This window comes from Oryzias latipes, chromosome 6 (assembly GCF_002234675.1).
Source record: "Oryzias latipes chromosome 6, ASM223467v1".
Classification (NCBI taxonomy): domain Eukaryota; kingdom Metazoa; phylum Chordata; class Actinopteri; order Beloniformes; family Adrianichthyidae; genus Oryzias; species Oryzias latipes.
Genome location: NC_019864.2, coordinates 14,181,638 through 14,199,088, shown reverse-complemented (window position 1 = coordinate 14,199,088; position 17,451 = coordinate 14,181,638). Strand labels below are relative to the sequence as shown.

The following is a 17,451-nucleotide window of genomic DNA, read 5'->3' as shown; positions in this document are numbered from 1 at the left end:
GAAACAAAAAACAGGGATACACGGCACCTTTAAAGTCTGTGTCCCGAATAAAACATTGAGAAGAAAAAGAAAAATGGGGGTGGGGCTGTTAGAATTAGGAGATGAAGACCAGTCGTGCGACAGAAAGTGAGTAGACAGAGATGGGACACTGCTGTGGATTCTGCCTCTGTCTTTGAGGCAGAGTCCTGTCTCCTCTCTGCTTCTCCTTCTGTTTTCACGCCAGTTAGCTTTACAGTTATCCTTAAATGTTTTTTTAAAAGAGAGGCGGTTCTCATTAAGTCATAATGAAATATCAATTTCACCCTTTTTATCACAGGACGATGTCGTGTTTTACAGTAAACTGCCTGGCAGGCAATCAAGTAAAACAAACTTTTGTGCAGCTCTGTTGAAATTCAAAGGATTTGGCCGGAGAGGAGGAAAGTTGACTCGCATGCTTCACTGAAAGCCCACAGCTGTTGGCTTATTCTGAGTGGTGCCCTAAAATGTTCCGTAGGTTTTCATCCCTGATGATTGTTTGTGTCTGTTCAGATTCCTCTGTGCATGCGGTCCTCCTTACGCAGCGAGACACATTTTCCTTCAGCATATTTACACTCCAGAAGAACAGAGCCGTTTGCCAGGCTAGACAATGTGTGCATATTATTGTGGCTTAGAACCTGACCTTCTCCGCACACTTTGACGTCCTGATTTTTAAATAATCAAGAGGCTGTAAACTGTAAATGTAGTATTTTTTGGACTAAGAGATTCGAAATGTTAGTTTAAAATCATTACATTTAGATATCTGCAGTATTGCTACAATGCTGGGCTGCTGCATCTCTTTACTTTTTTACAGTTTTGTTAAATATTTAAATAGAATGCAAACTGCTTTAAAAGTACAAATGGGAAACTTTAGGTTCTAAAATATCATTAAAAATCCTGTGTATTCACTAAAACGAGTTAAAGATGAACTGTTAGTATGTTGTTAATCCCATATACCCTTGATTTGACTTAAAACATGTATATCTGAGATCCTTATCTTATTAGCATGATCCAAACTTTCCTTAAAAACTCATTGTAAATAACTTGGTCCATGTTTTCTGCTCTGTAGTTCATCATTATTCCACCAGGGGCAGTAAAAGGGTTTTCCTGCTTTTTTCAAAATCGTGAAATCTTAAAAAATACTTTGAGCGGGAATACGTTTTGCTAATTTCAAAACTTTTTGGTGAGAATTACTGATCTGTTGGCATTCTTTTTGTTAAATGGTTGTATTGAAAGAAACTACAATTAGTGCTTTATTAAATATTCTTCATAATACAGTTAGACCAGGTTAAATATGTGTGGATATTTGAGTCAATGGGTAGCCTAAATAAGCCGCTCTTTACCTGAACACCTATGTCAATATTTTTGCATCTTAAACTTGAGGAAAAATGTACTAAATCACCCAACAAATCATAATTGATACTACATCTATCTCACAAAAAATGATATTTCAATATTTGGTTTTTGGGTTTCATCAACGGGTTTAAAAAACATCTTAATTCCAAAAAACAAAAAGTGTTTTTTTTATTTTTTTTTTTTTTATTAATTCTTTACTGTTGTCGGTTATACAGGGTTAAATTTAAACCTATTGAGCAAGATGCAAGTACACAGCAGTAGTTAGTTTCCCCCCCAAATTTCAGTCATTTTTTGATTGAAAAATAACCTCAAATCTCTTTCACTAGGTTTCCCTAACAAATAAATAAAGTCCAAGGGTGTGTTTTTGGACCTCGCCCCCTAACGGCATTCCTCACATTTGCAAAAACATTTAAAGTGATGTTTAAAAAAATACAACTGAGAAATCACCTCTCTTTGGCTTCCTCACACAATTTGTATGTTCTGTATGAAAGCTGACTTTTGTATGGCTGACAGTTTTCACACAAGGTGGACAGCCTGTGTTTTTCCTGGCATACATCAGGCAAATACAGACCAATTACACTGGGCAGCCTGATGTGTCGAGCTGTGATCTACTGTTTTATTTTGGATTGCTTGCAAAAGTTAGTAAGTAATGTTTGGACTTTTGGAGAACAAGAGAAGCAGAGGTTCAAGCAGATTATGGACCACATCTAACACCGGGCCATCAGCTCATGCAACAACAGCTTTGAAAGGCGGAAATATTTAAGACTCGCACGTCAGCTTTCCTGCTTCTCTCTGCACGTAAATGCAATTAAATATGTTCTGCACCAACCTTAGGGTGCATTATTCATCGAAGGACTGTTTGAGCTTTTGTCCCCAGTACAAAAATCTCTCATTTGTGTTCAAGCCCGAACATTTAACTCGGTATAAGTTTTGTGCCTGTTATTATGAAAAAAAAATTATTTTAAAAAGCTTTTTTTTGTCTCCTCTTTCTTTGGTCTGAGACACACAAAGTTTCTCTTGTAAGTTGAGTAAACATTTTAAACTGTCTTTAACAACTTTAAAGTCCCACTCAGATCATCTTTTTTCATCTATTTTCAAAGCAAAAATAAAGTTTCAAGTGGAATTTTAATTAGGATTTCACCAAACTCAAAAAACCTGTTGTTTTTTAGGACATGGTTTCTGCAGAGCGGCAGAAGTTCATTAGAAAGTTGTGGGCGGGACCGTCAGTATTAGAGCAACTCCGCCCCCCTTCCCCCCCAGAATATTTAAAAAACATCAGTTCTGTCCTAATTCCCACCCTAACCCCAAACTACTAAAAAACTATATAGTGTGGACCTATATGTATAGTGCCCTGAATTTTGAAAGCAATTCGGACTCCATGCTCACTACTTTTTTTTTCTTTTTTAACGGTAGGTTGGACGTCATCGATTTCACGAAGTTAAAATCTAATTAAAATTAGCATTTTGCAATGATTATTTATGAGTCCACTGTCTTCTGAGGATAAAAATGTTGATGGTGTATTGAAATAAATACATTTAAATAAATTTTTTTGGCAAAAGTTGTTCCAATGCAATGCATTGTGGTCTATATTTGCCGATCTAATGAGCATCAATGCACACTGGTTTTTCTCAGATACTTCAGGGACATTTACAGGGCAATTTTGGAATTGTAGAGCCAGACAGCCCTACAAAATGGCGAACGCCCTGTATAGGGCACTATATAGGGGTTAGGGTTGTAATTTGGACACAGGGATCATCTGCTCCTAATTCACAACGATTTGAATAACGAAATACTCAGAAATGCTATTTTAAGCTTAATTTTCTTCATATGTCCTCCGTCATAAGAAAGATGCCACAAGAACATATTAAAAACACCATAATTTTCATCCGAGTCAATCTTTGAAGTCTTGGTGTGTCTGTGTGTAGGTCCCACCTCTGCACAGGTGGCCAATAATAACACTGCTTACACAAAAAAGGAGAGATAAGTGTGAAAATGGCGCAGTTTAAATTTGCAGTTTAAATGCTAGTGAACAACAAAAGCAGAGTTCTCAACAATCATAGCTATGTTGTGCTTTTGCAATTGACAAAAACAGTAAAAAAAAAGAATAAGGCTGGGAACTTTTAAATATACCTTCCTGTTATTTTCCTTTGAACGATTTTTCAGTTAAATGAGATGTCATCTTCCCAAGTAATTTAACCCAAACTGGGTCATATGAAAGGGGTGGGTTTAAGTCAAAGTCCACATTTTAACTCATAGGTTTAGTTGAGACCTTAAGTAAGTAAAAGCATTCCTGCTAACCTTAATGAACTGGAAAAAAACCCTTGGAACCCAGTTAACAGAATGAGTGAAAAAGTAGGTCATGGTGTTGTGGTGTGAAAGAAAACCAGGAAGCTTTGACTTCTTATTTTAAATGGTCACATTTTTTCACACACTGTTTTTGCTTATTTGTTTTCATTAGGAAATAATAGAATATGCTGATATGTTTTCATCTGGGGCTAATAACTAAACTATGGCATGCTAAGGACTAGATATTTTTTCACTTTTATGCAATTATAAGCAAAAACCTTTTTATGGATTGATTAAAGATTGACACAAAATAATCCTAAAAGCAGCTGTCATTAGAGTTTCACTAACAACTGGATAGTGTAAAGAAAAGCTGTCCTACATGGTGTGATGGCAGATGAATATCTAAAGTAAAACAAGCTTGTGTTGTGTAACCAGTGGCCTGTAAATTTCCTTCTAAACCTGAGTGTCTGCCCTTTTGACAGTTGGCATGCTTTTATTTCAAACACTAAGGTGAGCAAAGTCTTCTTTCTCATGGGATGCGAAATGTCCATTATATTTGTAGATCTGCGTAGTTAAAACTTGATCTGTACAACAAAATTGGGTGGATGTAGTTTGATTTCTAAACTTTAACGGCTTCACCAGTTGTTGCAGCTTCAAATCAAATGGATATTTCATTTCTAGCTCAGATAAATCTTACAAGACCGTGATAATATTGTTTTTTCATTTGCTCATATCCAGGATGTGTTACATCTTCAGCGGTTCATCCAGTAAAATCTTGAGTTTGAATGCATCTTGGAAAGCTCACAAAAACATCTGGACTCTTGTTTTACTCGCAGGTTTTTAGTTGAGGGAGGCCTGCGACTGTAAATGTTTCAGACTCTAATGATCTGGCTTCTGTTTCCGTTTGATAATTGCTGACTTTGGGCTGCCGTGCAGCAATCTGGATGTGTTAAGTTTGACGTTTAATTGGCAAAGCTGAAGACTTTGACTTTTAAGGCGGATCAGTGCTGAAGTTAACTGTGTGTCTATAGTCTGAGCACTGATACATTTTTGTAGGTGCGAACGCCGCCTTTCTTGCTGCATAACACCAAACAACACAAGCTTATTCTGGTTTGCTTAACAACAAGCATGTTTCTAGAGAGGAAGGATGTGTTTATGCCTCTGAAGCCCTGCCTAGAAGGCTCATGGTTTGCAGGCGCTGTGTAATCACACAGACACGTGCGTGTCTGTGTACATGATGGCAGTGGCATTTATGTGTGTGTGTGTGTGTGTGTTTGTGTGTGTGTGCACAAATGGATGTCCATCCGCAGCACCTCAATGGAAACTTGGCAACAAACCAACTGCCTGCCCATGAGGGCTGGTAAACACTCTGCGATGGATCTCCATCTCTGCACTAAAGTGCCAAACACAATGTAAACTTGTTTTCATCACTCCATTCACCTGCTCACCCTTCTTTTCCCTTCCTTCTGATCCTGTTTCTTTTTACTCTGAGTCATGCTAATTCTGAGTTGGTTATGTCTCCATGTGACTGCAGGAACTGCATTTGAGGCGTGAAATCTTGCATCCTAGTCGTTTGTTAACCAATCAAGGAGGATCTACAGGGTGGAACTCTAAAATGTGTGCTTGTGTGTCTACTAGAAACCAAACTTTGCACTGAGCCCTTATTTAATCCTCCAGCAGCCACCCCAGAAGCCAGCACAGGTCACCCATGACAACTGCCCCCCCTGTCCAACATCAAAACCAGATGTCTGATGAACTGCTCCTCATAAAGGATTCCTGTTTCACAATGGACCATGGCATTGCCTAATAGGGTAAGATGGTTACGTGCACATTACCTAGTCGTTAAAATTCCTATGGGTAATTCAGGATGGCCTCTGGACCTGTTTTAACAGAGAAATTTCACAATGGGCTTGTGCTGAGTTGCTGGGTGCACAGGTGGGTACGCTGCAACTGACCAGCTGACTAGCTTACAGCCCCTCACCTATCTAACATTACCGTGTGCAGCAAAAATGGCAAGCAAATACTGTAGCTATCCAGCCGTACAGCTCAGACGAGGAAAACAAAGAGATTGCATCGGAATGGAAAATTTCTTTATATATGTCCTCCATCATGAGACAAATGCCACAATAAAAAGCAAAAAAACACCAAAAATTCCATTTTTATCAGAGTGGGTCTTTAGTAGCTCATTTTCACCTATATTCACCACACGCAGACTTTCATGGTGACATGCTGTTCTGCAGCTCCTCTTTCAGTCTCTAGGTTCTTATCTTTGCGAAGAGGGAATGTTTTTGTTCTTGTCACACGCAAAATAAACCGCTCAGATAAAACAACTTTGTTTCAACTCTTCCGGGGGAAAATAAGGTACCTTCGTGCTCCGATGAAGTGGAAAAAAATATGTTTGTGACAGAAAATCTGCTTGCACTTGGAGCCGGCAGCTGTCCTTTTTGATACTCGGCACTCAGACGGCTGTCAGACTCTCGGTAAACATGTGCTGAGAGGTGATGGACGGGGCCTGGCCTCCTCCTGCTCCTATCGCTCCCTGTTAGCACTTCTCCTCCTACCCTGTTTCTCGGTAATCACAGCTGACAAGGGAAAGGCAGCGTCTCGTATATGCCATAGAGTCACGCTGACCTGTGTCGGTTCAGGAGAGCGAACACGGGAGAGAGGATGGAGGGGGGGGGGGGGTAAAGACGACGTGTAGGGCTGCAGCATTACAGGCCACTTTTCTAAAACAATATTCTATCTTCATGTGAGAAGACCAGGTGTTGGGGAACAGGTTTTAGAACATGGATTGATGCAGGTCTGCAGCAACAAATGGAACTGGAATTGCATGAAATTTATTTGAAATGAAACAACATGGATGTAGTATCTACCTTATTAAGGTGTTTGTATTCCCAAGGGGGACTCACATGTGCCACACATGTACTAATCCACTAATCCACCCTGACAACCTGCAGTGCTAAAACATTAATGCAAACCTCCCAACATGATGTAATCCATCATCAGTGACACTGAATGTGGGATGATGGATGAATATTTCAACTTAACCTGGGGGTGAAGAAACCCTAAGGGTCAAGTTGAGGGATGAACCCTTTAGAATTCAGCAATTTTCAACAAAAGAATGGTTTGGATGCGACTAGAAAATTAAATGTTTCCTTTGGTGTTTTCCATTAAGTTAGTTAGTTTGCTTTTGAACTATTTAGTATCCATTTTTAAAATATATGGGAGGAAGTATGATAACAAATTTCAAAAAACAATCTTGATCAGTGAGGACGATGCCTGCAGGGTTGGCTGAGGGGGATTTGGGGGGTTTTCTGCTGCTTCCCTGTGTGTAGCAGGAACTCGGGGGTGTGAATGAGCTGAGGCGCAGGGCTGGTCAGAGAGCTGGTGACAAACTGCTTGGATTTACCCTTGAAAACCTCGCGTAGAGTCACTCCGATCCCACCGCTGCTTTCATTCTGGGAAGTACTGGAGGAACCGAGAAGCGGACGGACAAATTGTTTATGTCCTAATGGTAACTCAGACAGAGCGGGGCGTTTTTTTTTCCCTTCTGGAAGGTGAGCTGTTGTTGCACAGAGCGGACCGTGGAGGAGCCACAAAGCCAAAAGAATGACAGAAGTGAAGGAAACAGCGCGCTACAAGGATCGACGAAGCGTTGCGCGTGAGCACAAAGAAGCAGTGCCCTAGATCTGCAAAGCATCCAGTCGTCCAAGCTCCTTTCAATGCAGTCAGTTCCTCACCCAGCATTGGCAAGATAACAACAATAACGCACCCACTGGATGTATGTGTTTGTGCGTAAATGGGGACAAATGCGCGCTCTGGTCGCGTTTTTTTGGTTCAATAAACCATGTTTTTTCTGTCACTAACTCTTGTCCTGTCCCACACTGCTATATCCTTCAAAGACTTCCTCATACTTCAAATCTACCATGAGTGATGGCGCTGCCGACAGAGTCCTACAGTACCGGTGCGCAGAGCAGCTCGTGTGAGAAAGGCTTTAGCGCACCGGATTGCAATGGTTATGTGAAAACACGTGCTGTCCCACTGAGCCGTAACCGCCACCATGAGACGTGGGTGAGGCCAATGTGCACGAGGATATGGAGCTCTCGGAGACTTGCGAGCGCAGTGTGCGTGGGGACGCTCTCCGTGTTTGTCGCCGCGCTGGTCAAACGCGCAGAGTGGAGAGCTGAGGCCAGCAGCGGCGCTGACGGCGCACTCTCCCAGGCTCTGTCCCCCTTGCTCTTAGTTGCAGGCTGCGCGGCAGAGCTGCTGCAAACTTGCTGGAGCGCGGTCTCGCTGCTGTTCACTCTTGTTTGTGCCTTCTTCTGGGTCGGTGTGTACTTCATCCGCTGCGGGGTGCTAATCCAGACCGCCCTCTCCCTGCTGACCTTGTGCCACCTGGGCGAGGTGGCGGCGTGGTCTTTGCTGGATGGGACAGATGAGCATCTGTTTTCTTTCACCACAGCGGCCGCGCTTGTGCTCGTCTGCCTGGCCGCGGGCGCACTCATGGTAGCGCGGCTGAACCAGGGCATCTCGGTGATCGTTTTCATCAGTGTCGTTCGGACCATCTCACTGCTCTCGCTGCAGAAAGTGCGGGCCACTTGGAGACCATACGTAGCGTACCTGGTTGGAGTGCTGGGCATCCTGCTGGCGAGGTATGCTGACAAGCTCCTTCCTAACCAAGGGAGACACAAGGAGGGCTGCACCCCCGTGACTGGATCCAGGGAAGAGGTCCCTGTATTTAAAAGGCGCAGGAGGTCCAGTTCTGTGATCGCCTCAGACATGGCACACAGTCAGCCCAACAGTAAGTCCCATCGCAGGACATCTCTGCCGTGCATCCAGAGGGACCAGGTAAGAGGCTTTTGCCCCACTCGGGCTCCTTGTTTGTGTTTTGTTGAGTTTCTGCGGGATAAACTTGTAGATTATGGAAAAGAAAAAGGCAACAGGCTGAGGGGAAAACGGTAGAATGAATCCTGTTCAGGACTTATTCTGAACAACTTTGATTGTGTAGAAGTTGATGAAAAACGTGACAAATGTATAGAAAGAAATGCAGAAAATTTGTTTAAAAAAGTTGCACCTAAACATTTCTGCATTTGTCCTAAAAACCAATAAAAGTAAAGCAACATTTAAACATTGTAATAACCAGTAAAAACATTTGCTGTACATTTTAACTATACATATATATCTAATACAAAATATGTTTTCTAAATAATAAATGATTTTTTTCAGCGCAACAATTTTTTTTAGATCTCTGCTGCTTTTTTATTTTTGGAATAAATTTTTGGTCTTTTTCATATCTTTAAAAATAGCTTTCATGTAGATGGTAAATTAAGGTAATGTTGATGCCGATATGGTTTGATACATATTTGCACTACTAGGCAGTGGCACCAAACTCTAATAAAAGTGTTTCTTTGCAAACAATAAATATGATTTATTTTCTCAATAAAAAACACCTTTCAGATTGTGGTTTCACAATCACAGATTAGTCCACATTTGACCCTTTTTTCCTCATAAACTAATTAAGTTTTGCTGCTGGGTGACAGTTCTAAAATGGGGCTTTCAGGTGCTGATGACAATAAATGTAGGGCTTGGGATTCATCTTACTTCCTAATTATTTAGATCAGACATTTTTTTCTCCTCAGAGGATTTCAGAGTTACTTTTCTTCTGGGTTTTCTTTTCCACTTAAATGCGTGCCCGCTTCATACCACCTGTCAGGGGCTTTCTGCCCTCTAAAACCCCTGGAATGTTGGAGGAGTTGCTTTAAATTTACCCAAATGCATGCGCGGGTTTAAAGAAAACAGAATCTATGAGCTTGCTGTGCAAAGAAATGGGAAGTGGACTTTTTGGAGAGATCAAAGTTCTCACGGTGGCTTGTATGTGTAGTTGGCTTGCAGGATGAGAGACTGCACTGTTGGTCTGGCCCCTTGAAAGATGCCCTCAGGTGTTACGATTAGTTTGAGCAAACACCCATCTCAAAAAATTGGATATGAAATGACATACATCTTTTACTTTTCAATGATTTTCTCATGCTAAAGTGTAATGCTGCAGATCAGTGAGGTACTCTAACTATATGGCTGCAGTGTTTTAATGAGACTGCATTACAAAAAGTGGCTTGGAATGCCAGGAACATAGACATGAATGCAAAGTTGTTGAAGGGCATCTGCACTTTTATTACAAATGGTGAGAAATACAGACTTTTTTTCTTTAAAAAATATTATTCCAATATTTTCCTTATTGATTACACTGGTTAAGTGGATTCAGAGAAAGTTCCTTTTGGTTGCCTTTATAACTTTTTGCTTCTTTTATTTTCCAATATTAGCAAAAATAATAGTAGAGGATGTAAACAAAGATCTTCCAAAAAGACTTTTTTGCCAATAAGTTTTCAGAAACTCCCCCAAAAAACATTGATTGAACTTCTTAACGTTAAAGACATTAACATGCTTTACGAACATTATTAAAAAACATCTATAAAATGAAAACAGAAAATGCACATTTCTGTTTCTGCTTCAGTTAACAAACTTAGACGAATCAAATTTAACAACATCATGCAAACATTCAGACATCTTCAGCATCTGTGACTCTCCTCACCCTGGCCAGCAGCCAGAAGCCCTCTGCTGAAGATGATCTCAATTACAGCTTTTTGTTGTAGGACATAAAGACGGCAGAGCGGGGACTGTAAAGTAAAGAATATATTAGTGTTTCCATGACAAAGCCTGAGTGATCCACCATTCCCTTTCATCTCTGAAGACTCTGCTCAGCAGCTGACCGGTCGCGGCCGGGCTGCAACCGAGACTCACACATGGTGTTCAGATGTCGTCTCTTGTCTGTGTGGTCTGCAGTGTGTAAACAAGCTGTGCAGATCCAGTCATCACCCAGCTCACGGTGGGTTCTGGCTTCCCCAAAGAGGGCAGGACACACTTTTTTGGGGTTACAGTGCAGCTGCCACATGGTAGCAGGAGTGGAGTTACCTGACCCCATCCAGGAAAACAAAAACAGCTATGTATGCATACTTTAAAATGTTAAAAATCAAATTCCTTTTGCTATTACAACAAAAAGTGCTTCTTGAAAAACACACACAACATAGCAGAGAAGAAAAATTAATATATAAACAGCACCACAGGAAAAAAATAGACATTGTTCAATCCCAAAATGCCCTGAACATATTTTTAAAAAGTTTAAATTTATAGCTTATCTTTTTTTTTATATTTTCTGGATTTTCCCCCCAACTTTTTTCCAAACAGCATATTTAAACAAATTTTCCACTCAGTGCACTGTGAGCACTAGATCAGTGTAGAAAAAAATGAACAATGAAAACTTTCTGCATATTTTGGAAGAATCTGTAGATAAGTTGGTTTTTGCACACCAAGAAATATTTTTTAATAAGAACTGGCTGAGGTTTGAGATGCAACAACTGTGCGAGAACCTTAAGGCATGAAAAAGGCATGAAAAACTCTATATTCAGCATTAAATGCATTAAATCTCTTGAAAAGATTTCTAGGATTATCCTTGGTAGATTTCTTATTTAGGTTGGTTGATGGATTACGTGCTGACTTTTACTTTACTTGTTACTTTCATAGTGTTCACAAAAGCAAAATTCAACAAATACAGTTGTTTTAAATACTCTGCTCTGTTTGTCTTTTGGACATGTCATCAAAGAACACCCATTCAGATTGATAGCTGTTAAATGTGCTTAAACCTGAAAATCTACACTTTAAGCCTTTTCCCTGATTGCAATGACAATTTAGCTCCCAGCATTCATCATTTCTTCTAATTGGTGCATTGTGCACAGCCGGAGTTGTCCTCCCCTTTAGGAAAGTCATCATGAGCTGAAATGATGATGTTAGCGGGGGGGGGCTCTGTTGGATGGTTTTCCTTCTTGGGTTAATCCAAAATTGTGGGTTGGTCTTCTGCTGTGCAGCCAAGTATTGAACTTGAGGCTGAGATGCGGAATCGTGGCGTGGATTGCGTTTTGCAGCATGAAAGGAAATTTGAGTCGTTGCTGTTGCAGACATCAGCAACGTCACAGAGCTTCCTCCGCTCACAAAAGAGGGGGCAACTGTGTGTTTTCATTGTAACCCACCAGAGTTTCTGTGTTGCAGAAAAACTTGTACTTTTCTCCAGATATTTACAATGTGTATTTTACATGCAATCATATATGAGATGTCTTCATCCGTTGCAACATGAAATTAGTAACAGTGTGTTGTTAAATGTCTTCCCCAAGGAAACATTGTCTATCAAGGCCAGATATTGAGTCAAAAACCTCACCAATCAGCAGAAGCTCTTCTTCTCTCCTAGCCACTAATTCTCTTAACCCCTTGACGCCTGAGTTTTCTTTCCAGCTATGAAAAACAAAAAAACATTTCTGCAGCACCATGCTGTGCACAGCAGCAGGGGCAATTTTGGCCTTAACTTGGATGATAGAGATATTCTTGAAATATATGCTAATGACTTCCAGTGGAATCAGATCTAAAAGCAATTACAGTTGCTGTTGTAAAAGCTTCCTCTATTTTGGCTGCACCATCCATAATTGAATTGTGTTAGGGATGGAGGAGGTTGTTGATAGCCTGTAGGGCAGTGATTTACCACTGCATGCTCTCATCCTGAACTCTTTGCTTGCATTCTAAACATGCAGGCTTCCGATGTGAAGGCTTTTTTTGACACGCCTCTGTGTCCGAAATATTGAAATCCTCCCTGCACACTTTGAAAGGAAGGAGATAACAGCATGGGGTGGTGTGTCTTATGACTGTGCAATCAACTTCACACTTTCAATCCCCATTCAGCCCCAGAGTATTAGCTGTGTGTGTGTGTGTGTGTGTGTGTGTGTGTGTGTGTGTGTGTGTGTGTGTGTGTGGAGGAGGAGAGCAGCAGAGGAATTGAGGAATGAAAGCAGGTTATTCAAGGTTCTGTTTAGTTGCCAGGCTAAACGAGAGGCTTATTCTCACCATCTGACAATCAGCTTTATAACTGATACGGCTTTGCTACTTTTAGAGCAACTCTCCAGAACTGTTCGGGTCATAAGTCACAATAACAATAAAGAAAGGCTTTTGGGTTTTAACACAATTACAAAAGCCAAAGCAAGAGCAAAACAAAAAACAAATTACACCAACTGTTTCGCTAAGATTTAGGATGATAAGTAGCCAGGCGCTCCTATTAACTGCACTTGGTTGTTTGAGCAACATAATCAGCGCACTAAAAGCAGAAGTTTGGGCAGTTTGCTGGTCTGGAACAAAAAGACATCAGCTTTCGGTCATAAAGAAGCAAACGCTTCTGGGAAGAGCTGAAAGCCCATTTTCAAGCAAAACAAGAAGTACTGTTTACAATGAGTAAAACTTTTAAGACAGTTAAATATTGTTCCAGGAGTGAACTTCCCAGAACGTTTAGCCCAAGGTCAGGCTGCAAAGTTCCCAGAGAAAGTGGAAAAAAAACAAACATGGACAAAAAAAAAAAGCCCCAAACAAAAACAAAAGGACAAATATAACCCGTGTCGTCCATTCTGGACTTGTTCGGAAACAAAGCAGTGAAAAGTTTGAGCACATTATTGGCAGGTGTAAACTTCTCAATTGATGTTTTTGTGATATAGTTCATCTTAAAAATCCTGCTGTTTTAGGACAATTTAATTGAATTCTTACACCACTTTTATGTTTTATGTTTGGTCTAACCATCACATTCAGTGTCAACCTTTTTGATCGTCTCACTTCAAACTTTTTTCTGTTGTAAACTGTTCTAGACTCTTTCATGCTCCCCTCCATCTCCGTGTCTCTTCTGATTGATTAACTTGTCTGGACTGCACTGCTGCCTATTTTGGACTATTTGTTTAGAGACCCATTGTCCTCTCAGTGCTAAAACAGGGCATTGTTAAAAAAAAAAAACCAAAAAAAACACGGGGAAACAGGTTTTGTGATAACCGCAGACCTTTAAACCCCCCCAAATGTTTTTTCCAACTCTAGAACAATGTTTAAGCAAAGTGAACCTTTTGACAAAAACACTTTCATTATATTTCAAATCATTCTCATACAGTTTAGTATGAAAATACACAGATTTGCTTTTCAGCACAACAAATTCCTGGACATTTAAAATCTGTTTTTTCAATTTTGATTTAAAAGACTACTTTTAAAGCAAGAAAATAGAATTTTCACACCCGTGCGTCTCTTCCAGAAAAAATAAACTGCATCCACTGCAGCCTTTAAGAATCAACTCAAATCACAGCTCTGGCTGTGAGAATCAACTCTCTCAGCTGAAGCTATCTTCACACCACCGTGAAAATGCTTTCAAGCGGCCACTTCCTTTAAAAAGTCTATGTAAACCCGCAAAGATATGTGTTTTTGGCTTAAAACTCATGTTCACACGTAACACTAGTTTTTACAACTTACAAAATGTGTGGTCATTGAACGCAGATTGCAAATTAAACCAGGTCAAATTTTGACCAATCAGAGACCCAGATTTGATAGTGCTATGTTGATGACTTACTTTTGAACTGTTTGAAAATTGTTTAAGGAGAAAAAAATACTAAATGCCAGAATTCTATGACACCAATAGAGCTGTGAAAGAAAAAGCCTGGAGCAAAATTTAGGAGTTCATCACTGCTTCAACATTTCTCACAAAATCTCTTCCAACTGTGGGTGGTAGGCGTGTTGTAGTAAACGGTAGAATAAGATCTACTCCCTGTTTGTCTTTGGGCTAAATAGGCATTCAAAAATGTACGTTCAGCACGTTGTTAAAGGCGCATCACATGCCTGGTGTGTCTGTAGCGTCAGAAGTGATGGTGTTGTTTATTATGCCGCGTAACAGTGAAGGTTATACATTTTGTCAAGTTAAAGCTAAGACGACCAACCCTGTTTAGGGATTCTGTGATGCTCATGACCTGCTTTGCTTATTATAGGATAGGCTTTCCTGGCATCAGGATAAGAACAATTTCAGAAGAAATGCTAAGAAAAAAAAATAGCCTTTCAAGCAGATGGGGGAAAAACACAGTGAAGTCATTCAGAACAACATTTAAACATAAGAGAAAGTTTTATTTACATTGTTTAATATCCATCCATCTATTGTGCTGCATCAGCTAAAAAATGTACAGGGAAGGCAGACATAGAGATGTAAAGGAAGTGTAAAATTACTCCTTGCTGTTTGTACGATGTAGAAAACATTTGTTGTAAACATTGGTGACAAATTTCAAACTTTGGGTCTCTTGTGGATGAGTCTGTATGAGCCTCATATTCAACTTAAGTCAATGTCCTTCTTTTTAAATGGTTTAATGTATTTGAAGACAGTTAATTCTTATTTTGTTATTATGTTGTTTCATTTTGCCAGACACGCTATTTTAGAAAAAAATCAGCTAATTGACTCTGACTGATTGATCTTTTCTGCTAGTTTTAAATATAAGAATTCCTAGTTTTAATAATAATTGTGCTTACTACTGTTGAGTTTAACCCTTTAACGCCAGAGCTGTCACTGGCAACATGTGCTCTTTGAGGTAGTGTGACTTTTCGACCAGTTAAGCGATCAGCATAAATCATCTCACTCTTACATGGAGAAACCTGACTTTTCATATCAGATTTGCACGGATATGCAACAAAATACTAACGTTAAGGCCTGTTCACACCGGGACGAATTTCGCCGGCGATTTTCGCCGACGTTTAACGCCTCGTGACTAAACAAAGGGCACCAACGAGAGTGTGCACACCGACGCGAAAAAACGCCAGGCGTTAAAGCGTCAAAAAAAAAAACGCCTCGGGTTCGTTTTTTTTTTTCGACGCGTCGCGTCGAAATCTACTCGACCAATGAGAACGGCGCTTTTGCTCACGTGTCTGGAGCTTCTGAAGTTACAGTAAAACACAACTTGGGGGCGCTCAAACACAAAACTGCCTTGCTGAGCACACATACCAGCGAAGAAGATAGACGCCAAGTAGCGTCTACACAGCCGCGAAGCAATAATGACGGACATTCTAAAATATCCCTGAACCAAGCACCAGTTGGAGCTACTGGTGCTTGAAATATTCATGTTTTCTTTGTTTGATTCTGACAAGCGTGTAAATACTTGCTCTCTTCTTCTGAGTGAAAAGCGACTTTAAGAAGCGTAAAGTTGCGCAGCGCCACCTTGTGTACAGGAGTATTTCTGTTTTACATTAAGCGCCATCTAATGTCAGGGAATGAAATTGCATGTTCGCTCGGCTCATCGTCAGCGAAAATCGCCTGGGTGTGAACACAAAAAACGTGGCGAAAAACGCTGGCGAATAACGCCTGGCGAATATTCGTCCCGGTGTGTACGGGCCTTTAAGTGTTGGATAATGAAGCAAAGCCGCTTTTCTCCACGACAGAATCTGCTGGAATTATGGTAATTGTGTAAACCAGGAGTCCCCAAATTCAGGCCTCAAAGGTCGGTGTCCTACATGTTTTCCCGGTGTCTTTTATTTTTTTTTCAACCAACCTGCCATTGAAGCTCCTTATTGGCTAAACAGGCCTGATACTGGTAATCAACAGCAATCAAGGAAGGGTTTCTGGAAAACCAGCAGGACACCGGCCCTCAAGGCTTAGATTTGGGGACCCCCTGACGTAAACGATTGCAGAGCTACTGTAGTCGAAAGAATGTCAACACTAGGAGCTAAAGCTTTAGTGTTAAAAGGGTTAAATAATTAGAGTAAAAGCTAGGTAATGAAACAAAATTTGTTTTAGAACAAAATTTCAAAATGAATGATTATTTTACCTTAGTGGGTCTAATTGTTAATCACTCTTCTATATAAATCAATTTGATTTATTAGTTTTGGCATTGATAACAACCATATCCACTTAAATCCATCCACGATTTAAAAAAAAAAAAAAAACAGTCACAATTTACCCTACATCCCTCTTTTGGTGGTAAATAGAAGTCTGTTCACATTCCTGTTAGTTGTTTTCACATTCATAATAAAAATCAAACCTCATTTTTGACAGAAATTATGGCCAAAACTGCAACAACAGGAGCCACGTTGCAATGCGGAAGAATTATCCTTCAAACCCGACATTTGACGGCTCCCCCATCTATGTCAATGCTATCATTACCTTCATTTAAAGGCTACAAGCAAGGCTTGTATTCTCTCCCTACATGACTGATCACATAAGCTAACCAAAGTGGAGGTTCAGGACTGAATTGAACACCCTTTTCCCCTCTCTTTTCAACCCCTGGTACGACGGCGCTCTGGTTTCCGACTGATTACCATGGAAATTGCGGACGTCTGTGTGTGAAGAGCAAGTGTCTTGATAGCTGAGGGGCTTAAACTGCTCTGAGAAACATGGAGGGCCTCAAACCACAGGCGAAACCTTGTGCTACTGAAACTGCTAAACAGGCACAAAGAGCTGGTCCATTACAGACGTAATGCATATTGTCATTTCAGCAGAAGTGCTCACCACTGAATTAAATAGAGCAACCTGCAGTTAATGATGTGTTTTTTTTGTTGTTTTTTTTCTTTTTTTTTGCATGTGTTGAAGGGTAGGTTATGTGCTGGACTTGCATCTACTCTATTCTAGACTATATGTCACACAGAGTTTTCAGCATACTGTATGGGTTTGACTATTTCAATGAAAACAGAGAACAGAATGTTCTTGGCACTGACGTGAATATGAGCAGGGTGAGTGTCTATGTTCATGCTGGAGTGTGTTTAACCCTTGTGCTATCCTAGGCACTTTAACATTGGGAGTTGGGTCATCTAGACCCACTAGACAGTGCTCTGAACCTTTTTTCTTCAATGATTTGTGAACCTCACTGGTGTCCATGGATTACGGTACATGAAATCTTTCCACCTTAATCCACCTTTATTATGGTAGGG

General features: G+C 40.4%; 1 protein-coding gene across 1 annotated transcript in view; it reads left to right on the top strand.

The window, feature by feature from the left end:
* The first annotated feature begins 5,765 nt into the window (after positions 1 to 5,765).
* The window catches only part of LOC101156572 (cGMP-inhibited 3',5'-cyclic phosphodiesterase A), an 88,647-nt gene continuing 76,961 nt past the window's right edge, over positions 5,766 to 17,451 (top strand). Inside the window, exon 1 of the mRNA XM_020703908.2 lies at positions 5,766 to 8,505. Within this exon, the coding sequence (XP_020559567.1) occupies positions 7,591 to 8,505 (915 nt within the window). The 5' untranslated portion in view covers positions 5,766 to 7,590. The remainder of the gene's footprint in view (positions 8,506 to 17,451) is intronic.